Raw genomic sequence first — 24,486 nt, 5'->3', positions numbered from 1 at the left:
ATAGCAGACAGCAGGGCGCCCCTATAGCAGACAGCAGGGCGCCCCTATAGCAGACAGCAGGGCGCCCCTATAGACAACAGACGTAGCGGATTTGTACATTGGTCACTGACTGCAGATAACGAGTCGCCTCTTCTCCATAACAACACACAGTGGTCTCCACCAGGAGACAGCTAATAAGATTACTGGGTCCCCGGATGAACCGTGACGTCACGGCAGACACACCCTCCCAGCTCTGTCTGCGCCCACAAGGATAAAGTTACCCAGGGAGTAATCAGTTATTTTTGGGAGCACGTGATTCTACCCTGTTCTGATTGGTCCTCCGTACAACAAGTTCCGCCTCCATAACGCCTGAGACTGCTAGTCTAAATCATTCATGCCTTGACTCCGCCTCCTCGCTAGGGGAGGAGCCGTGGTCACCGAGTATCTGGCTCCGCCCCACTTAGGTGTCGTAAGCGTCTTGTTGTCTGCGAGGAAGGCGACATTAGCGGCGACGCGACATACGACCTGTGCGCACACAGCTCCGCAGGCATGGGCAACTGTCACACGGTGGGGCCCAACGAGGCGCTGGTGGTGTCTGGTGAGTGCAGGCCCGGCTGGGGGGGACGTGTTGGGGAGAGGCCCCGTGTGCGCCCGGCCCCACACTATGTGCTGGTATCACCCCCAGCCTCTATCTGGTGTGTGCTGGGAGCGCTGCGGCGGCGGCGGCTGCTTCATGTTATAGTCTATTGTTTACTATTATTTATGTGCAGAGCTCATCAGTATAGAAACCATAGACGATGGAGAATGATGGTTAGTGCCCCCACCCTCCAAAATAAGCATTAGCTGTACATACGTGCAATGGGGGCATGGGCCAGTGACATCTGAGGCCGCCTAATGTAACCCTGATAGTGTGATACCTGTCACTAATGTGTGCTGACACTGCTGCACCATCTGTTGCAGTGCGATAGGTTGACTGTAATATATATATATATATATATATATATATATATATATATATATATATATATATATATATATATATATATATATATATATATATATATATATATATATAATATTGGATTTTCAACATATCTCCCCTCCATGTATGGCAGGCTCTGCACACACACACACACAGGCGGGCTCTGCAGGGAGTGGCAGTGTTTAGCACTGGCTCATTGCAGAGTGATCAGCAGAATTCCCAGTGGACCTGCAGATTAACTCTTTCCTGACAGGGGTGGGCTCGCTACAAGTGCCGCTCTCCCTCCCTCTCTCTTTGGATGCTGATGGAGATTCTGATTTCCTGGCCTCAGATCCGTTATTAGGGTGTGATTCTTTCTCTTATAATCATTACTAGGCGGAGTGATTATACTGCACTACTGTGTCAATACGACAACTGCTTTGGGAGCGTTTACGTATTGATCATCTTTTTATCTCTGTAATGTTTGACACTTGATGGGTGACTGTACTTGGAGTGCGGCAGACGTGGTGCCGATCCGAAGTATTTGTGTATAGATTGGATTAGACTGGCCACAGGTAAATGGATGAACCCCAGGTGGGTCCCCACCCCTATATCACTATGTGCAGACTACTCATCATTGATTTAACAGTTATCGTGTGTATTATATAGAACTACAGGTAAATTTGCAAATGAGAGTAATGTAATATTTGTATGTAGCTGAGCAGTCAATATTACTGGTGGGCCCCTGGCACCTCAGTCCGATACTGTTTATATAATCCGAGATGAGCAAATTTAAATTTGCAGGTCCTTGGTCCAGTGGCCATGTCCGTACACCATGGTTGCTGGATAGGAGCTCTGTGAACTACCTGTCGGCATCCCCGTCTCCTGTTTGGATTACATGGCCTAGTGCGTTGGTGTGTGTGTCACACCCGACCGGCTAATCAACGGAGGAGTCAAGGATGGCGGCAGGTAGGTGGCGGTTCATAGGGCTCTTATGTACTGACCTGGGAATTAATTTGCTCATCTTTATATCTCTATATTACATTTATATTTTATTTTATTAATTTTACTCACTTATATAGCACCATTAATTCCACCGCGCTTTACAGATATTGTTATCACTGTCCTCATTAGGGCGCACAATATAGATTCCCTATTAGTATGTCTTTGGAGTGTGGGAGGAAACCCACACAAACATGGGGAGAACATACAAACTCCTTGCAGATGTTGTCCAGAAAGATAAGTGATGTCTTATACCATAAACCTGTCTTTTATTATTCACTTTAATTCTCTGCCCTTATTTTCACAAATGGTGCACAGGGAGGGGTTTATATCAGTATTGTTAGTTATCCCAAAAATTACCTGACCTATAGAAATGACATGGCTCCTATGTGGAAGTCACATGTAACTGTGTCATCACGCCCCAACTATTAGAAGAAAATTGTCTAAACTTTGCTCACACTGAACTTTTTAAGGTGTTTGTAAACTACAAATTTTTCAAGGGTAAACCACCTCAGAAAATGCTCCATTTTAGGGAATGTTTTGTGTTTTTTTTTTTTGTTTGTTTGTTTTGTTTGTTTTTTTGCAACCTTGTGACTTAACTTCATTTTGGTTCAACTGGAGGCTGTGCTAATATTTTTTATTTTATTTTTTTTTGCGTTCTCCCACTATTTTTACTCAGTGGGCGGGGGTATGACTATCACAATTCATGACGAGCAGCGGAGTTCCCTACACCACAAATCTTACTCCAGCAGGGACTTTAGTAGGATTTGTGGGCAGGCGCACACGGGTGTCACGCTGTGACTGCTGGCTTCTGAATCCTGACCGCATGATGTGCAGATTCTGCCAGGATTCACCAGCATTGCCAGCTAGAGTGGGCAGTCACGTGACCGTAAGTATGCGATATGCATGTACTTCCGGCCATATTTCAACTACATATGCCAGGTTTTTTTCAATACAAGTGAATTGAGAGAAGCCTCACACCAGTAACGCTCCCTTATATTTATAATAATCTTTGGATGCAGATTCTCGAGGAGATCTATGTCCGGTCTATAGATCTTAACAGCTCATTTACATATTAAGAAAAACGTGGATTTCTCTGGAATAAAATATCGGATCGCAGATATCAAGGTATCGGTTTAATCATCTTTCTATGTCCTGCATGCCCATATAGATGGCTTAGGGGGGTTGATCCTACTAACAGATTCCCTTTTAAGGTACCTATACAGAATATAAGTAAGTTGGCCGCACTTGCTGATTTCAGGGGACCTGACAACCATCTTATGTGCATGGGGGATATTGGAACTTCTTTATTCAACTTCATATGACCTGCATGTGTAATAAATATATATCTCTCATCTATTAATATAGGCATGCTGTGCTGAGATTGCAGGGTATAGAAGTATTCCATTCCCATAATGTCATGGCCTGTTGCTGGGATGTGACATCACTTTATAATCTGTGTGAGCCGCGGTGCCAGATTAGCGCTGCTGCCTCTTTACTGTATGAACTTTGTTTGTATCGCTGTATTGGAGGAAGTGGTTGTTGAGCTTTGGGGATTTCCCTGTATGTGGGTCACACATGGTCTCGGGACGTGTGATCTTTCTGGAAGTAAATCTTGTGCTCTTGTCAGCATCTAATGTTAGTGCCAGGCTCTGACTCTCTGCATTTTTGTGATAAACCAATTGTAAACCATATTAATCCTCCCCACGTGACCACATGATTATGTTACACAGGGATCTGCTGTTGATCTTCTGGGTATTTTCCAGTTGCAGACACGCTACCTTTTACTGAACGTGTATTTATCCAATAATTGTAGTTTGCTTTACTTGGAGTTAATTTTTAATAAAACATCAGTCAGCAGAACAAACTGGTCACCATTTTTTTCATGTGTGATTTAAGACTCTCGCCTTAATCAGCATGTATGCTGCATTTCATAAAGGGATATGACTCGCCCAGGGGGATATATGGGGGAGACTCTGTACCCGGGCCTTTACCTTCTTTGTAGGATATCACGGCATTCGGCTCCCGGGCCCGTCCTCTGGGTCACTCTTTTTAAAAGGGGTTTTGTTAATAGTTAGTCTCATGACGCCACCTGTGGTTTCCGGTAATGGTTACCAGCACTGCTGCAGACCTCCGGGGGATGATGGGATGGCAGATGGGATGGCAGCTGGGATGTTTCTGCTCCCCACAGGTGGAGCGGACCCCCGGGGCAGGGTTGATGAAAGGGATGCAGGTGAGAGATGGCCCGGTCGGGTCAGGGGGAATGACAGACACGCTCGCAAGGGATTCGCTTCAGTACCTTTACTGGTGTAACGGCAGGTATGGTCCAGGGTACTTGCTAGGAAGGGTGCACTTCAGGACTCTCCCAAGTGAGCGGGTATAAGGCTTCCTGATCCGTGTCTTCCTCTCTCTAAGCTTCTAGCCAGCCTGGAACTTGGCCTAGTTACTATGTTGTGTTGCTTTCTCACCTGACCGCTTGGTAGTAGGACTTTTCTTTGGCAACCACTATACCTGGATGCCGGGGCCTTCGTGGTTCCTAGTCCTGTATTTGATGGTAGCTTCAGGATAACCAGGGGTCTGGAAGCCTCCTGGTATGCCGGTTGTCCCTACTGGGTGTAGAGAACCCTGTAGGCGCGGACCCGGTGTCCGGCTAATGTCTTGGGGTGAGCCTGTGATGCTCCTCTGCCCCCTCAACTCCTCTCTCCTTGCCTCGGCCACACTCGAGGGCGCTCAGTACACAGCAGCTCACGTGCTGCTTCTTCACTGCTCTCAGTGTCGGCACACTCTCTCTCAGACTGAGAGACTAACTAACTGACTCCACCCTCCCCGTTTATATATCCCTAACAGGGCTCCCTCTGGTGGTGTGAAGTGGAAGGGTGGAGGTGTCTGTTATGTAATGAGGGCCTCTTGTGGAGAAGTCCGTCCATGCACCCTTTTGGGTCCTGTGGTACCTGTAATAGCAGGGTGCCACAGATATATACCCCCTGACTTCCCTTATATATCCCCCAAAAACCTTTATAAATTCTCCCGCACTCTATGTAAATCGTGTCGGTCTGGTCCGATAGGCGTCCTTTCTGCGGTCTCTATCCCAGCTGCTGATCACCGTCCTCCTGGTCTGATTGATGTGGATGATGCCACCTGCATCATCCATATAGGCAGGTGAAATTTCACGCCTGCACACTTTGCTCTGCCCTACTGCGGGCAGAGCCGAAAACATAAGGGCGCATGCACCAGGGCTGTGGAGTAGGTAAGCCAAACTTTCGAATCTGACTCAATTTCCATGCCACCTACTCCGACTCCACGACTCCCTCATACGTGGCTCATGTTTAAGTGATACATTTATGGAAGGACACATTTTTCTCAGCTAAAAGTCTAGACCCTTAGATCAGGAATAGGACAGACATTTATAGGACATTTCATAACTTTCCCAAATTCTTATGAAAAAATATTCCCCACAAACTGCATTGAACTACTGTACCCAATTATTATATATTTTAGGAGTCTGAGTCAGTCCATTTTATACCAACTCTGACTCTACGACTCCGACTCCACAGCCCTGGCATGCACGCTTATGTTTTAGGCCCTGCCTGCAGTAGGGCGCGTGCATGCTTATGTTTTAGGCCCTGCCCACCGTAGGGCGCATGCACGCTTATGTTTTAGGCCCTGCCTGCAGTAGGGCGCGTGCACGCTTATGTTTTAGGCCCTGCCTGCAGTAGGGCGCGTGCATGCTTATGTTTTAGGCCCTGCCTGCAGTAGGGCGCGTGCATGCTTATGTTTTAGGCCCTGCCTGCAGTAGGGCGAGTGCACGCTTATGTTTTAGGCCCTGCCTGCAGTAGGGCGCGTGCACGCTTATGTTTTAGGCCCTGCCCGCAGTAGGGCGCGTGCACGCATATGTTTTAGGCCCTGCCCGCAGTAGGGCGCATGCACGCTTATGTTTTAGGCCCTGCCTGCAGTAGGGCAGAGCAAGGTGCGCTGGCGTGAGCCGGCGATGTCTCTGCGCAGGCTTTGTAGATGATGCCATCAGCAGACATCGCAGAAAGGACTTCTATCGGACCGACAGGATTTACATAGAGCGCGGGACAATTTATAAAGATTTTTGGGGGGTATACAGGGGAGAAGGGGGTTGTATACCCCTTTATGGAATCCAGCACAGGCGCTGATTAAGGTGATAGTCTTAGGTCACACATGAAAAAACTGGTGACAGGTTCTCTTTAATGGCACGACCTTTTTCAACAGGAAAATTTGCTCTACCACAATGCAAAATTCACCAGATCTCAGTCTGAGCAAACGTCTGTAAGTGCTGGAAATTAGGTCCGATCCACGGAAGCTTCACAACTTACAGGATTTAATGGATCTACTGCTGTCTTCTTGGCACCAGGTACTACCGATCACCGTCGGAGCTCTGCTGTGTATATGATTTACATAACTAGCTACTCATCTGTCAGTGAGTGTAAGGTAACCGTCCATAGAACCATAACCTCAGCGTCTGTATCTCGGTGACTGTACACAATCTAGGTCACTACCATTTCCACTTCCTCGTCTATTTTTCGCAGGATGAGGTTTTTGGGGTTTTAAAACCGTGTTTGATTTTCATGCATGTAACATCTCTTAGTTTGTGTACATGAAATGTGGCCGTATTAATGACTAAACCTGGCCATACACATGAGAACTGTCGTCCAGCTATCCCGACTTTCCTATAAACGTGACCAGTCATGTGTTTTCAATGGGGAGAGAGGAGAAAGCCACTGCCAGACACAAGAGGAGCGGACATTGAAATTTCAACTACAGGATCCATCCTTCTGCAGACATCATCTGTCAAGGGAGAGTTGGGAAGCCCCTATTCACATCAGATGGTTGGCCAGTCTTGGTGAAAGTGTCTGGTTTGACTTTCAAGTAATGTGCATGATGGCCTTACATTGTCTTTTAAAGCCCTGTTCACATCAGATTTTTGCTATACATTTTATGCGTATGCCAGGAAAACTGATTTCCACACAAAAATATCCATAGCTCTCACCACAGCTCAAAGGCCTAGTGTGTCTTTTTGGTTCCTGTGTGGCTGGAATATGTCAGTAGACGGATGGAATAGCATAATAGACTTCACTAGCCCATTCTTGATGACGATTGGCGCCAATTCTGGGCATGCATTTATAGGGAATCGGTCACCAGTTTTTTATCACCTAATCTGAGATCAGCATAATGTAAAGACAAAGATCCTGATTTCAGCGATGTGTCACTTACTGGGCTGCTTGCTGTAGTTTTGATAGTGATTTTTATCAGCAGGAGATTATCACTAGAGGACTAGTAAGCCTGCTGCCAGGTAGTCCTCCATATTCATGAGCTCTGTATAACCCCGCCCCCCGATTGGCAGCTTTCTGCCTATGCACAGTGTAAATCTACCAATCAGTGGTGTGGGCGGGGTTATACAGAGCTCAGCATTCAGAGAACTGCTAGATCTGCAGCAGATGAAACAGGATTTTTTTCAAAATAAGAACAAATAGCCCTGTAAGTGACATATCACTTGGATCAGGGTCTCTGTCCCTACATTATACTGCAGTTAGATGGAGTAGCAAAAACAGATTAACTTTAATGGATAGGACTTAGGCTTTTTAATAGTTTTCATGACAGGTCCATTAGACAACATTCACACCACCATGAGACCCGTCCGATTTTTATTTATTTATTTTTTCTTTCTTCTTCTCGGATTTAGGCTGCGTGCCCACTATGCGGTTTTGCCACTGAATTTCCGCAGCGAAAACGCTTGGTAATACGCGCCCCATGGTCCCCAATGGGGAGGCAAGAATTTCAGCCTCTCCATGTGCAAAACTGATAGAGACATACCCCAAGCGACTTGCAGCTGTAATCGCAGCAAAAGGTGGCGCTACAAAGTATTAACTCAAGGGGGCCGAATAATATTGCACGCCCCACTTTTCAGTTTTGAATTTGTTAAAAAAGTTTAAAATATCCAATAAATTTCGTTCCACTTCACAATTGTGTCCTACTTGTTGTTGATTCTTCCCAAAAAAATTAGAATTTTATATCTTTGTTTGAAGCCAGAAACGTGGCAAAAGGTAGAAAAGTTCAAGGGGGCCAAATACTTTCACAATGCACTGTACAACTCCGATGAGGAAATAAAATAAATTCCAACTAGCAAACAAAGTTCTAAAAAAAAAAAAAAAAAAAAAAGTGCTGTCCAAACACAGGACTAAGAAGTGGTGAAAGATTACATGAAAAAAAAAAACATTGTGTCACATACCAAAATTTGTAGGTGGAATGAGATGCAGGTTTCTGAATGATCAGGCTGGTTCAGGATCACACAGCAGTAATCATCATTGGAAATATGAACACAGTCTGTCACCTGCTACACAGTTAGATCAGCCCGAATCACAATACAGAGAGCCTTGTATACATATACACAAGTGGACACAGAAGATCTTATGTATGCAAGCAAAAGATTACAGTATCAAGGAAACTACACCAAAATGCCTCTTCAGAGAGGAAGAGGACTTGAACCATTGGACGCCTTAGATCCCAAGTCAGAGGCCTCTCATACAGTCAAAAAAGGTCTCTTGCTTTGTGCTAAGGAGGGGCAACACCTCAAAACGTGTCTGCAAATAAAGATTCTGGTTTGGCTGTTATCCCAAGTCAAGTGGCAAGGCTCGTTAATGGGTCCATATTGACTTTTAGGATTGCTACTTGTAATGGGGTAAAGGCCTCCTCCTCTCTGAAGAGGCAATTTACATATTTAATTTCCTAGAGGAGCATTGCGTTGCATGGCCTATAAAGCCATTTTCACACTGCGTTTGTACAAAAAAAAAAAAAACTGTCCCCCAAAGTTTACCACTCAGTGGTATAAAGAGAGCCTATTTGTATGTTTTAGATGGGTATTCACCAAGGGTACAGTTTTTTTTTCCCCACTGAGGAAGTGTGCTCGCTTCCAAGCCAATAAAACTTTGAAGGTCACATGTTTTTATTCAAATTTATTACTAAGCACCAGTTTTGTGAGACGTACATCCATTTTGTCAGGCTACAGTTTTGCATCTGGGTCTCACAAATCTCCATACACTTGAATGGCTGATCTGATCTGCAAATCGGATCATAATAGGACCTGTTCAGAGTCTTATGGACCTCACTCCTCTCTATTCTACTCTATAAGGCTATGTGCCCACGATGCAGAAATGCTGCATATTTTTTCCGCTTCTCCCTGGCAGGAAAAACGCATGCGGATTTTACATGCGTTTTTCCCGCCAGGTAGAAGCGTTTTTGCATGTAAACCAGGTTTTTGCTTAGAACCAGGAAGTAGCTTCATGGAGTGCCCGTCTCCTGAGGTAGTGTCTGTCTGCTGGATGTTGCGCAGAGTTGAGTGTGATGTTGGTGAGTGTCTAGCCAAAATGCGAGCTGTAGGTGAGAGAGACACACATGCCGAGGTCCCTCTCTGAATGAAGACTGCACTAAGCAGTCAGTTTGTGATAACTGAAGAGAACCACCTCACCACCTGCGAACTTGACCCAGTCTCGTCCCACCACATCCCTAACCTTACCACAGTCTTCATTCCAACCCTAACCCACCTCTTCAACCTGTCACTTACAACCGGTGTCTTCCCCTCATGTTTCAAACACACCTCAATCACTCCCATCCTCAAAAAGCCCTCCTTTGACCTATCCTCTCAGACTATCGCCCTATATCACTTCTCCCGTATGCCTCAAAACTACTGGCACAACATGTCCACCTTGAACTGACCTCCCACCTCTCCTCATGTTCCCTCTTTGACTGCTTACAATCAGGCTTCCGACCTGATCACTGAAACTGCCCTGACTAAAGTCACCAACGACCTACTAACCGCCAAATCCAAGCAATACTACTCCGTCCTCCTCCTCCTGGACCTGTCATCTGCCTTTGACACAGTGGACCATTCCCTCTTACTACAGACTCTCTCATCTCTTGACATCGTGCGACTTGGCTCTATCTTTGATCTCTTCAAAGCTAACAGACCAGACATTCAGCGTCTCCCACTCACACACCACCTCCTCATCTCGCCCCCTATCTGTCTGTGTCCCCCAAGGTTCAGTTCTAGGACCCCTGCTCTTCTCCATCTACACCTTTTGGCCTGGGACAGCTCATAGTCTCACGGCTTTCAGTATAACCTCTATGCTGATGACACACAGATCTACCTCTCTGGACCAGATATCTCCTTAATACTAACCAAAATCCCACAATGCCTGTCCGCTATCTCATCCTTCTTCTCTGCCAGATTTCTAAAACTTAACATGGATAAAACAGAATTAATCATCTTCCCACCTTCTCATTCATCTCCCGCCCCCCCATCTGACCTATCCATCAACGTCAATGGCTGTTCACTCTCACCAGTCCCGCAAGCTCGCCGCCTTGGGGTAACCCTGGACTCTGATTTCTCCTTCAAACCACGTATCCAAGCCCTTTTCCACTTCCTGCCGGCTCCAACTTAAAAATATCTCCCTGATCCGCACATTCCTCAGCAAAGACTCTGCAAAAACACTAGTTCACGCCCTCATCATCCTCCGCCTCGACTACTGCAACCTCCTGCTCTGTGGCCTCCCTTCCAACGCTCTCGCACGCCTCCAATCTATCCTAAACAATGCTGTCCGACTAATCCACCCTTCCCCATCTATTCCCTGGCCTCTCCCTTCTGTCTTTCCCTTCACTGGCTCCCCATTACCCAGAGACTCCAGTTCAAAACCCTAACATACAAAGCCATCCACAACCTGTCTCTTCCATACATCTATGACCTAGTCTCCTGGTACTTGCCTGCACGCAACCTCCGATCCTCACATCTCCTGCTCTACTCCCCTCTTATCTCCTCCTCCCACAATCGCATACAAGATTTCTCCCATGAATCCCCTCTACTCTGGAACTCTCTACCCCAACACATCAGACTTTCGCCTACCGTGGAAACCTTTAACCCATTATCTACCAATATCCTTTTTTTGGGCCGCCTAATTTTTTGCTTCTAGCAACCAAGATTTTCTAATTAGGTCCAAAAAAACAAAAAATGAAAATTGCTAATTTGGCAAGTAATGGGTTAAAAGAAACCTGAAGACCCACCTCTTCCGACAAGCCTACAACCTGCAGCGACCCTCGCCCCACCATACTGCTGCACGACCAGCTCTACCCTCACCTACTGTAGCCTCACCCATCCCTTGTAGAATGTGAGCCCTCGCGGGCAGGGTCCTCGCTCCTCCTGTACCAATCGCTGACTCGTTTTGTTAAGATTATTGTAATTGTTTTTGCTATGTATACCCCCTTTTTCACATGTAATGCACCATGGAATAAATGACGCTATAATAATAATAACCATGTGGAATCTGAAGCCTGTTCAGTGTAAACTGTGCCAGGAGTTGAACACTTCTGTTTGATTCTGAAAGCTACTGGAGCTCGGACTGAAGGGGATACCGCAACTGTTGGGATTGTGCTTTTTCTGTGTATAAAGTCTGCTCCTCAAGAAAGGACTGTAGTCTGTCCAGGTGAGCCCACACTGACCTATGTAGTCATGATTAAATGCACAGGTCGTGTGCAGAGAACCACAAGTGTCAGTGGTTGCTACCGACAATGGCTGTTTTGTGTGACCGAGCTTGGGCTAGCTCAGCCGTGTATGAGTAGCCAGGGTCTGTTCTGTTTAGTAACGCTTGGACAAGGCTAGGGCTTTATGTTTGAGTTTGTTTTGATGCTGGGTAACCTGTGGAAAGCAATAAAAACTGTACGTGTGTTTAGACCAAAACGGCATTGCTTGTGTGACCGCTGCCTAATTCCTACAAGAGAGAGTGAATCCCTAATATTTGTATTTAATTTGTTTTTTTATTTCATCATTTGTAGGGTGCAGCAAAACTCTATAGTTTTGTTTGGCAGAATTGTAGTGTCTTATTGCAAATTTAAAATGGCTTTAAGTTACTTGGTTGTTAAGGAAATCTGTCAGCAAGAATTTATTCCTCCAAACTATTTGTGCACGTAGCTATTTCAAAGAGGCTGTCAGTCAAGCAGGAGGAGGCGCCACTGAGCGGGAAAAGCCTCATATGCATATCAAATCAAACTCTGATTTTTCTGTAACAGAGGAAAGGACTGGCCATATAAAGATATTTGCAGATAATGTGATGCAGATCCGGCAGAAATATATTTTTTTAAATTTTACCACATCTGCAAGCAAATTTGTGCACCAAAGATTTGGAGTGCAGTTCGGCTGCACAATTTCGTGATAAACCGATCATGTCTCCCTACACTAAATTAATGGTTTCCTTAAAGAGAAAGATTAACCCTTAAGTCATGTTAACATGATGCCATCAGTGTTTTGTTTGTTTTTTTTGTCCCAATTTTACTGCAATTTCAGGAAAATGCCTACTTTGCACTGTAGTATTGAAACGGCTGTATGCAAACAGAAATTATTCTTTGCCTTTATATCCTAAATCGTGTGACAAGGCTGTTGAGTCTATATTGACTTACAGGATTGCTGCTTCTAACAGGTGGCACTAGAGACTGTTCTCTTGCTCTGTGAAGAGGCGGTTTGTGTATTTTATTTCCCAGTGAGCATTGCACGGCCTTGAAGTCCCTTTACACCAGATCTGCGGTGTCCTTAAAGATAACCTTTACCCCTTTTGAGCCCACCACATAAATTGACATACTGCAGATTGCAGAATCCTTTCAGGAATGTGCACACATATTTCCTGGCAAGAATTTGGCCATGGGGAGATGGAGTGAGGATGATAGCCTTACCTTGGCATGCGGCCAGGGCCGGTATGGCTATGTGCACATCAGGGCCGGCTCCAAGTTTTTGTGGGCCCTGGGTGAAAGAGTGTCAGTTGGGCCCCTTTAACACATACCACGATTCATGATGCACAGATACCGCCGATAAATAAATAAATATACAGTACAGACCAAAAGTTTGGACACCTTCTCATTTAAAGATTTTTCTGTATTTTCTTGACTTTGAAAATTGTACATTCACATTAAAGGCATCAAAACTATGAATTAACACATGTGGAATTATATACTTAACAAAAAAGTGTGAAACAACTGAAAATATGTCTTATATTCTAGGTTCTTCAAAGTAGCCACCTTTTGCTTTGATGACTGCTTTGCACACTCTTGGCATTCTCTTGATGAGCTTCAAGAGGTAGTCACCGGAAATGGTTTTCACTTCACAGGTGTGCCCTGTCAGGTTTAATAAGTGGGATTTCTTGCCTTATAAATGGGGTTGGGATCATCAGTTGTGTTGTGCAGCAGTCAGGTGGATACACAGCTGATAGTCCTACTGAATAGACTGTTAGCTGCTTTTTTCTTGCCATAATACAAATTCTAAGTAAAGAAAAACGAGTGGCCATCATTACTTTAAGAAATGAAGGTCAGTCAGTCCGAAAAATTGGGCAAACTTTGAAAGTGTCCCCAAGTGCAGTTGCAAAAACCATCAAGCGCTACAAAGAAACTGGCTCACGTGAGGACCGCCCCAGGAAAGGAAGACCAAGAGTCACCTCTGCTTCTGAGGATAAGTTTATCCGAGTCACCAGCCTCAGAAATCACAGGTTAACAGCAGCTCAGATTAGAGACCAGGTCAATGCCACACAGAGTTATAGCAGTAGACACTTCTCTTCAACAACTGTTAAGAGGAGACTTTGTGCCGCAGGCCTTCATGGTAAAATAGCTGCTAGGAAACCACTGCTAAGGACAGGCAACAAGCAGAAGAGACTTGTTTGGGCTAAAGAACATAAGGAATGAACATTAGACCAGTGGAAATCTGTGCTTCGGTCTGATGAGTCCAAATTTGAGATCTTTGGTTCCAACCACCTTGTCTTTGTGCGACGCAGAAAAGGTGAACGGATGGACTCTACATGCATGGTTCCCACCGTGAAGCATGGAGGAAGAGGTGTGGGGGTGCTTTGCTGGTGACACTGTTGGGGATTTATTCAAAATTGAAGGCATACTGAACTAGCATGGCTACCACAGCATCTTGCAGCGGCATGCTATTCCATCCGGTTTGCATTTAGTTGGACCATCATTTATTTTTCAACAGGACAATGACCCCAAACACACCTCCAGGCTGTGTAAGGGCTAATTGACCAAGAAGGAGAGTGATGGGGTGCTACGCCAGATGACCTGGTCTCCACAATCACCAGACCTGAACCCAATCAAGATGGTTTTGGGTGAGCTGGACCGCAGAGTGAAGGCAAAAGGGCCAACAAGTGCTAAGCATCTCTGGGAACTCCTTCAAGATTGTTGGAAGACCATTTCCTGTGACTACCTCTTGAAGCTCATCAAGAGAATGCCAAGAGTGTGCAAAGCAGTCATCAAAGCAAAAGGTGGCTACTTTGAAGAACCTAGAATATAAGACATATTTTCAGTTGTTTCACACTTTTTGTTAAGTATATAATTCCACATGTGTTAATTCATAGTTTTGATGCCTTCAGTGTGAATGTACAATTTTCATAGTCATGAAAATACAGAAAAATCCTTAAATGAGAAGGTGTGTCCAAACTTTTGGTCTGTACTATATGTATATGTGTGTATATATGTATATAATTATTATTATGGCCTTGTACAAATATAAAGATTTCACTTCTTACATTACATGAGTGATATCTATTGTAAATTATACAATAGCTCAGAAACTGGCGAATCGCTCCATACAGGATACTGGCCCCCATATAACGCTCCATGCAGGCTGTTCTCCACCCCACCCCCCCCACCCCCCCCCACCCCCCCACACACACACACACACACACACACACACACACACACACACACACACACACACACACACACACACACACACACACACACACACACACACACACACACACAATGCCCCATGCAGGATGTCACACCCCACCATATAATACCCCATGCCTCCATACAATAAAAAAAAAAAAAAAAAATCAAATGCTCACCTCGCTCCTCACCTGCTGCCGCTGCTCCGGACTCCTCACCCGCGCCAGCGTCTTCCCGCTCAGCGCTGTGACGGCTCAGGAGAGAGCGCGGTGTAAAGACGTCACTGTGCTGCAGCTGCGGAAGAGACAAGACCTGCTGCGGAGGCACAGGGAGAGGTAAGTATTGCGCCGGGGCCCTGAGCAATCGGGGGGGGGGGGGGAGCGGGCGCTGGCACCGCTCTCCTCCTCTCACGGGTCCCATAGCGTGGCAGGGTGCCCGACGACGAGTGGGCCCCCCCGCCTGCTCAGGGCCCCCTGGACTTGCCCGGGTGCTGACTCCGACCCTGGTGCACAGGTTCAGGATTTGAAGCAGAAATTTCCACAGCGTTTCTGCATCTCCTTGGCAGGAAAAATGCTGTGGAAAAAATGTGCGATTTTTGATGCGGTTTTTGAAGTGTTTTTGTACATCAATGAAAACTTTATTTAGCTCCAAAAAGCAATTTGATGGGGCATTGTTTAAACCCTTGGGTTACTGTCAGAACTGCTGTGAGTATATTGGTTAATTTAAATGATTAAATAATGTGTTTATTTGAAATACAACAAAGTGTTTACTCTGTCTGTGTGTTTATTTAGCTCTTTACTTTTAATTAGGTTTGATGATGAAAGGGCCTGATTGACACCTTGTCATCACAAAACCAAAGAGCTAGGTGTCGGCTAATCCCATTCGCCCAATGTCATTAGCATTTCCATTCATGTAAATTCTGGGGCCTAGGAAAGTGTCATTAGGCAAACATGGTCCCTGGCCATTATTAACAGCTGACCGCTGTTTCGTTAGCTACTTTGTCCCCACAAACTGCAACAAGCCGCGCTTTGGACGCAGCGTATTTTTGCTGCGTCCTAAACGCTGTGTTCTAATGCCGCACTTTTATTGTCGGTACATGTGAATCCACTGTATAGAATAATACTTCAAGTTTCAGAGGCCGATGCTTTACCGTTCAGCCATCGGGTCAAGTGATAGTGACTGGTAGCTTTTCTTGTCTTATGAGATCAACCTTGAAAATACTCAGGGTGCCTAAAAGTCATTGTGATTCTGATGTTTGAAGAAAGTCACATATCAGCCTCCATATCAAAATCACACATCATTTGAATTTGGCTTGGAGGAGGTATTTGGGAAAGTCCCAATGAGTTTCAGAAAGGTTTGCACTAAAAATCACATAACCAAATGAAACGCCTAGATTTCTTCAACTGAGTTTTTAGCTCAATGGTTAGTGCACTGGTTTCTAGACATAGAGTTTTGGGTTCAAGTCCCATCAGCGAACAGTGACCTTTTTTTATTATTATACTTGTCAAAGTCACTTCTCAGACAGGGTATTTAGCCTCAAACTGATTCTGATGTTTGACTTTGACAACTGATCATGTCCTAAATAGCACACTGTACTCTTGCCATCTGTAGACTAATCATCTATTTGAAGTTCCGCATTTTATTTCCTCATGGATAAACCATGTGCTTCATGGACATATGATTGTGAAAGTGTTAACCCATGAGGCCCTAGTGCATGGTTCTTCCTGAGAGTGAACTGGTGAACAAGTCAGATGATGTGTGAGCGTGTCCCTCTTGCGGTGTGTTTGCGGCTATGTGATTACAGTTGCCTTTTTTTCAGCATTCTTGAGTCATATGAGAAATACTTGGTAACTGAATCTTGTAACGGCTCGCCAGCATTTCTCAATGTTCTCAAACTGAGTGCCCCTACTATTTAAAAAAAAAAAAAAAAAAGCCCCAAAACATTTTCTTGTACAATGTTCTGCACCTAAAATCCCAGCTCCCCTACAGGTGTGGCATGTACCCCACAATTTAGGATGTATGCAGATTATTTATTTATATTTTACAACACTTCATTGGAATGGTGTCACGAGAGTGACCTTTCCATAAACTGTTCAAGACAGACTACAGCTGAGAATGTTCAGCACTGCCGCTCTGCCAGATATTGGGCCTAAGCTGCAAATTGGTTTTAAAGGGAACCGGTCAGTAGGATTTTGCTATGTAAACTGCAGGCATTGTCATGTTGGGGCTGCTGCACTGATTAATATGATACCGGAGGTGAAAAAATCTGTCTTGTGTAATCAGGGTTTGGAGTTAACGATATGCCGGTGCTCCAGGGCGGGACTGTGGGCAGGATCTTTCCTTGGTGCTTTAGGTCAGATCAGCAAGAAAATATCTGCTCACAGGCTGCCCTGAAGCACAAGTATGTTCCTCATCATAGACACAGCCAGAGAGAGAGACAGGGACAGGTCTTATCTTGCTGATCTGGCCTAGAGCACCTGGATAAGACCCTGCCTACAGTCCCACCCCAGCGCACGGGCATATCATTAACTAAAAACTGCAAACACTGATTACACAAGAACCACAAGATGGATTTCTTCACCTCAGGTATCATTTTAATCAGTGGAACTGCCCCAACCTGACACTGCCTGTACTTTACTTAGCAAAATCCTGCTGACAGTTTCCCTTTTAAGTCTTTCTGGCTTGCAATTAATTGCTGTTTTTTAAAGGGATGAGTTTAAGGATGTAGTCAGACCGGCGTATAAAGCAGACCACAGTGCATGGACTGGACGGTGGCTCTCCCGGCCCAAGCATGACAGTTGCATAGAAATACATAAACCGGGTGTAGGCACTGCACATGCCTAGGAAGTAGTGTTGATCGAGCACTAAAATGCTCGGGTGCTCGAAGCTCGGGTCGAGCACATCGTGATACTCGGGCGCTCGACCCGAGCAACGAGCCCAATGTAAGTCTATGGGAAACTCAAGCTTTTTTCTTGCGGTCCCCCGCGGCTGTCTGCAGAATGTCAAAAATTGCCCAAATCGATGGGAAACAGTGCTCAATGAAGCATGGCAGGCAGGCAGAGTATATAGGCAGACAGGCAGGCAGGGTAAATAGGAGGGTGCATGAAAAACATAGCAGGACACTCGGAACACACTAGTATCCTCCGATTTTCATGCACCCGTCTCTTTAAAAAAGACGGCAATTCAGCAGCCGCAGACACTTAACATAACATTGGCACCCGACAATTTAGAACAGAAAGAATAGAGCATCACACTTAGATTAGATAGATAGAAACATGTCAGTCATACTATTATTATTTATTATAGCGCCATTTATTCCATGGCGCTTTACATGTGATCGGGATATACAGTACAGACCAAAAGTTTGGACACACCTTCTCATTTCAAGATTCTTCTGTATTTTCATGACTTTGAAAATTGTACATTCACACTGAAGGCATCAAAACTATGAATTAACACATGTGGAATTATATACTTAACAAAAAATTGTGAAACAACTGAAAATATGTCTTATATTCTAGGTTCTTCAAAGTAGCCACCTTTTGCTTTGATGACTGCTTTGCACACTCTTGGCATTCTCTTGATGAGCTTCAAGAGGTAGTCATCAGAAATGGTCTTCCAACCATCTTGAAGGATTTCCCAGAGATGCTTAGCAATTGTTGGCCCTTTTGCCTTCACTCTGCTGTCCAGCTCACCCCAAACCATCTCGATTGGGTTCAGGTCAGGTGACTGTGGAGGCCAGGTCATCTGGCGTAGCACCCCATCACTCTCCTTCTTGGTCAAATAGCCCTTACACAGCCTGGAGGTGTGTTTGGGGTCATTGTCCTGTTGAAAAATAAATGATGGTCCAACTAAACGCAAACCGGATGGAATAGCATGCCGCTGCAAAATGCTGTGGTAGCGATGCTGGTTCAGTATGCCTTCAATTTTGAATAAATCCCCAACAGTGTCACCAGCAAAGCACCCCCACACCATCACACCTCCTCCTCCATGCTTCACGGTGGGAACCAGGCATGTAGAGTCCATCCGTTCACCTTTTCTGCGTCGCACAAATACACGGTGGTTGGAACCAAAGATCTCAAATTTGAACTCATCAGACCAAAGCACAGATTTCCACTGGCCTAATGTCCATTCCTTGTGTTCTTTAGCCCAAACAAGTCTCTTCTGCTTGTTGCCTGTCCTTAGCAGTGGTTTCCTAGCAGCTATTTTACCATGAAGGCCTGCTGCACAAAGTCTCCTCTTAACAGTTGTTGAAGAGATGTGTCTGCTGCTAGAACTCTGTGTGGCATTGACCTGGTCTCTAATCTGAGCTGCTGTTAACCTGCGATTTCTGAGGCTGGTGACTGGCATAAACTTATCCTCAGAAGCAGAGGTGACGCTTGGTCTTCCTTTCCTGGGGCGATCCTCATGTGAGCCAGTTTCTTTGTAGCGCTGGATGGTTTTTGCAACTGCACTTGGGGACACATTCAAAGTTTGCCGAATTTTTCGGACTGACTGACCTTCATTTCTTAAAGCAATGATGGCCATTCGTTTTTCTTTACTTAGCTGCTTTTTTCTTGCCATAATACAAATTCTAACAGTCTATTCAGTAGGACTATCAACTGTGTATCCACCTGACTTCTGCACAACACAACTGATGGTCTCAACCCCATTTATAAGGCAAGAAATCCCACTTATTAAACCTGACAGGGCAGACCTGTGAAGTGAAAACCATTTCCGGTGACTACCTCTTGAAGCTCATCAAGAGAATGCCAAGAGTGTGCAAAGCAGTCATCAAAGCAAAAGGTGGCTACTTTGAAGAACCTAGAATATAAGACATATTTTCAGTTGTTTCACACTTTTTTGTTAAGTATATAATTCCACATGTGGCAATTCATAGTTTTGATGCCTTCAGTGTGAATGTACAATTTTCATAGTCATAAAAATACAGAAAAATCTTTAAATGAGAAGGTGTGTCCAAACTTTTGGTCTGTACTGTACATAGCAAAAGCATTTACATAATCTTAACAAAACAAGTCAGCGACTGGTACAGGAGGAGCGAGGACCCTGCCCGCGAGGGCTCACAGTCTACAAGGGATGGGTGAGGATACAGTAGGTGGGGGTAGTATATGTATGTGTGTGTATGTATATGTGTATATATATATATATATGTACAGTGATGGTGTTGGTTACTGTACTTGTCATTTAGTTTTAAAATAAAGGATTTATAAAAACAAATTGGCGTGGGGTTCCCCGTAATTCTAGTCTCTAGCGGAGGTTAAGCAGACGGCTGGGGCGGATGTTTGAGGCCTGGGAAAGGGGGTAATACCCACGGAGCTTCCCAGGCTACTAATATCAGCCCCCAGCTGAATACCTAGCCTTTACTAGATATTAAAATGGGGGACCCAAAAAAAAGTGATGTGGGGTCCCCCTATTTTAATAGCTAGCAAAGGCTAGGCAGACAGCTGGGGGCTGATATTAATAGCCCAGGAAGGGTGCCATGAATATTGGGCCCCCTCCCAGGCTAGAAAAAAACAGCCCTCAGCCGCCCCAGAAATGGCGCATCCATAGGATGTGCCAATTCTGGCACTTAACCTCGCTCTTCCCACTGCCCTGTAGCGGTGGCAGTGGGGTAATAGGGCTGGGGTTGATGTCAGCTTATAATACCTTCTGACATAAAGCCCAGGTTAGTAATGGGGAGGCGTCTATAAGACCCCCCCCCCCCCCATTACTAACCCCATAGTGAAGGTGACATGTAAAGTAAAAACGCCAACACCCAGAATAAAATCTTTTAATTGAAATAAACACACAATACTTTAATATTCTAAATTAAACTCTACTTATCATATCGGCCAATCCAGCTGAATCCCATGTCTCCTGCAATAAAAGTAAAATAATTAACCAACCTCATCCTTACCTTTCCATGGTTTTTACGACGGCTCCAACTCTGCTACATTGAGATGGCAGGCTGGATCGTAGCAGAACGCTGCCATCCAGCTTGCCATGCCGCAGAGACACTGAGAAGCGCAAGCGTGATTGCACTCCTCAGTGTCTCGCTGCGACGGCATCCAGATGAGCCAATTTCATGTCCAATGAACTCTGCTCACCTCATGCACGTTACTGACAGCATGGGAGAATTCTCCTGCTCACGCAGTAACGTCATTTGCTGGCACCGCATGCGCAGGAGAATTCTCCCACGCTGTCAGTAACGTGCATGAGGTGGTTCATTGGACATGAACTCTGCTCATCTGGATGCCGTCGCAGCGAGACACTGAGGAGCGCAAGCAGGCTTGCACTTCTCAGTGTCTCTGCGGTATGGCAAGCTGGATGGCAGCGTTCTGCTACGATCCAGCATGCCATCTCAATGTAGCAGAGCTGGAGCCGTCGTGGGAACCATGGAAAGGTAAGGATGAGGTTGGTTAATTATTTACTTTTATTGCAGGAGACATGGGATTCAGTTGGATTGGCCTATATGGTAAGTAGAGTTTAATTTAGAATATTAAAGTATTGTGTGTTTATTTCAATTAAAAGATTTTATTCTGGGTGTTGGCATTTTTATTTTACATTTCACCTTCACTATGGGGTTAGTAATGGGGGCATCTTATAGACTCCTCCCCATTACTAACCTGGGCTTGATGTCAGCGGACCTCAACCCCAGCCCTATTACCCCACTGCCACCACTACAGGGCAGTGGGAAGAGCGAGGCTAAGTGCCAGAATTGTACTTCCTATGGATGCGCCATTTCTGGGGCGGCTGAGGGCTTGTGCTTCTAGCCTGGGAGGGGGCCAATATTCATGGCACCCTTCCTGGGCTATTAATATCAGCCCCCAGCTGTCTGCCTAGCCTTTGCTGGCTATTAAAATAGAGGGACCCCACGTCATTTTTTTTTTTTTTTTTTGGTCCCCCATTTTAATAGCTAGTAAAGGCTAGGTATTCAGCTGGGGGCTGATATTAGTAGCCTGGGAAGCTACATGGGTATTACCCCCTTCCCAGGCTTCAAACATCTGCCCCAGCTGTCTGCTTAACCTCCGCTAGAGACTAAAATTACGGGGAACCCCACGCCAATTTTTATTTTTTTTTTAAATAAATCCTTTATTTTAACACTAAATGACAAGTACAGTAACCAACACTGTCACTGTACTTAGATATTATATATGTGACTGACATGTTTCTATCTAATCTATGTGTGATGCTCTATTCTTTCTATTCTAAATTGTCGGGTACCTACTACCGATGTATGCCACTGATGAATTGCCGGCTTTTCATGTTTCACTGACCACTGTTCCCATCGATTTTAGGCAATCACTGTAATGCCACAACCAACATGTCTGCGGCATTACACTGAGTGGCAGGCAATCCCTGCATGTTTATTGGCGCTCTAAATACCGCCAAACATGCAGGACGGGGACCCGAGCATCGCGCAAGTACTTGGCGAGCTCCAAGCATCTCGAGTACTGAGATGCTCAGGCGAGTACCGAGCAGTGGCGAGCATGCTTTCTCATCACTACTAGGAAGGCAATTGTGCTGCAGGACTCAGCCAGCCGTTGCTGCGGGCTCTGCATATCTGACAGCTGGCTGTTTGCTATGTCACCGCTGCTCATCTGGGCATGCGCAGTGCGCCGATGCAGCTGGGCTGCATACACCTGGCTTACTGGAGGCTATCAGGTAGGCAGAGATTTTCAAAGAGTTGCCGGTGACTCTGCTCTTACAAATCATGTTACTCGCCCACATACAGTGGTGGCCAAAAGTATTGGCACCCCTGCAATTCTGTCAGATAATACTCCGTTTCTTCTTGAAAATGATTGCAATCACAAATTCTTTGGTATTATTATCTTCATTTAATTTGTCTTCAATGAAAAAACACAAAAAGAATTGTCCTAAAGCCAAATTGGATATAATTCCACACCAAACCTAAAAAAGAAGGTGGACAAAAGTATTGGCAATGTTTGAAAAATCATGTGATGCTTCTCTAATTCGTGTAATTAACAGCACCTGTAACTTACCTGTGGCACCTAACAGGTGTTGGCAATAACTAAATCACACTTGCAGCCAGTTAACATGGATTAAAGTTGACTCAACCTCTGTCCTGTGTCCTTGTGTGTACCACATTGAGCATGGAGAAAAGAAAGAAGACCAAAGAACTGTCTGAGGACTTGAGAAACCAAATTGTGAGGAAGCATGAGCAATCTCAAGGCTACAAGTCCATCTCCAAAGACCTGAATGTTCCTGTGTCTTCCGTGCGCAGTGTCATCAAGAAGTTTAAAGCCCATGGCACTGTGGCTAACCTCCCTAGATGTGGACGGAAAAGAAAAATTGACAAGAGATTTCAATGCAAGATTGTGCGGATGGTGGATAAAGAACCTCGACTAACATCCAAACAAGTTCAAGCTGCCCTGCAGTCCGAGGGTACAACAGTGTCAACCCGTACTATCCGTCGGCGTCTGAATGAAAAGGGACTGTATGGTAGGATACCCAGGAAGACCCCACTTCTTACCCCGAGACATAAAAAAGCCAGGCTGGAGTTTGCCAAAACTTGCCTGAGAAAGCCTAAAACGTTTTGGAAGAATGTTCTCTGGTCAGATGAGACAAAAGTGGAGCTTTTTGGGAAAAAGCATCAACATAGAGTGTACAGGAAAAAAAAAGAGGCATTCAAAGAAAAGAACACGGTCCCTACAGTCAAACATGGCGGAGGTTCCCTGATGTTTTGGGGTTGCTCTGCTGCCTCTGGCACTGGACTGCTTGACCGTGTACATGGCATTATGAAGTCTGAAGACTGCCTACAAATTTTGCAGCATAATGTAGGGCCCAGTGTGAGAAAGCTGGGTCTCCCTTAGAGGTCATGGGTCTTCCAGCAGGACAATGACCCAAAACACACTTCCAAAAGCACTATAAAATGGTTTGAGAGAAAGCACTGGAGACTTCTAAGGTGGCCAGAAATGAGTCCAGACCTGAATCCCATAGAACATCTGTGAAGAGATCTTAAAATGGCAGTTTGAAGAATGCACCATTCAAATATCAGGGACCTGGAGCAGTTTGCCAAAGAAGAATGGTCTACAATTCCAGCAGAGCATTGTAAGAAACTCATTGATGGTTACCAGAAGCGGTTGTTCGCAGTTATTTTGGCTAAAGGTTGTGCAACCAAGTATTAGGCTGAGGGTGCCAATACTTTTGTCTGGCCCATTTTTGGAGTTTTGTGTGAAATGATCAATGATTTGATTTTTGCTTCATTCTCTTTTGTGTTTTTTCCTTGCAAGCAAATTGCAGGGGTGCCAATACTTTTGGCCACCACTGTAGGTTTGATAATCTATTTAGTACACACATGTCGCACTCTGGCCCGTGGGCCAAATTTGGCCCTCGACACCGGCATTGCACCTTCAACTGTATCGGTGTCCTGGATGCCGATACAAGTGAAGCAATGATGGAAGATGGGAGCACACCAGCCGACATTCTCTCCTCCTTCATTTTTCCTCTGCGTGTGATGTCTCCTTATAGTGGGAGCAATAATGCAACTATTTCACGCCCACTGTGTTGAACAGTGAAATGCTGCAGAGACCAGAGCAGCATGTGACCAGGGTATACTGTATGGGGGGACCCTGTGGTGACCAGGGTATACTGTATGGGGGGACCCTGTGGTGACCAGGGTATACTGTATGGGGGGACCCTGTGGTGACCAGGGTATACTGTATGGGGGGCCCTGTGGTGACCAGGGTATACTGTATGGGGGGACCCTGTGGTGACCAGGGTATACTGTATGGGGGGCCCTGTGGTGACCAGGGTATACTGTATGGGGGGCCCTGTGGTGACCAGGGTATACTGTATGGGGGGCCCTGTGGTGACCA

At 45.3% G+C, this 24,486-nt stretch overlaps 1 protein-coding gene across 2 annotated transcripts in view; it reads left to right on the top strand.

The window, feature by feature from the left end:
* Nucleotides 1–401: 401 nt before the first annotated feature.
* The window catches only part of FLOT2 (flotillin 2), a 63,763-nt gene continuing 39,678 nt past the window's right edge, over nucleotides 402–24,486 (top strand). For both annotated transcript variants that reach the window (XM_073667892.1, XM_073667894.1), the window contains exon 1: nucleotides 402–577. In XM_073667892.1, coding sequence (XP_073523993.1) covers nucleotides 529–577 — 49 coding nt within the window. In that variant the 5' untranslated portion in view covers nucleotides 402–528. The remainder of the gene's footprint in view (nucleotides 578–24,486) is intronic.

This window comes from Phyllobates terribilis, unplaced genomic scaffold (genome assembly GCF_046119375.1).
Source record: "Phyllobates terribilis strain yellow unplaced genomic scaffold, ASM4611937v1 Scaffold_2__4_contigs__length_985480577, whole genome shotgun sequence".
In the NCBI taxonomy this organism is placed as follows: Eukaryota; Metazoa; Chordata; class Amphibia; order Anura; family Dendrobatidae; genus Phyllobates; species Phyllobates terribilis.
The sequence above is the reverse complement of the archived record's forward strand: the minus strand, read 5'-3'. Positions and strand labels throughout refer to the sequence as shown.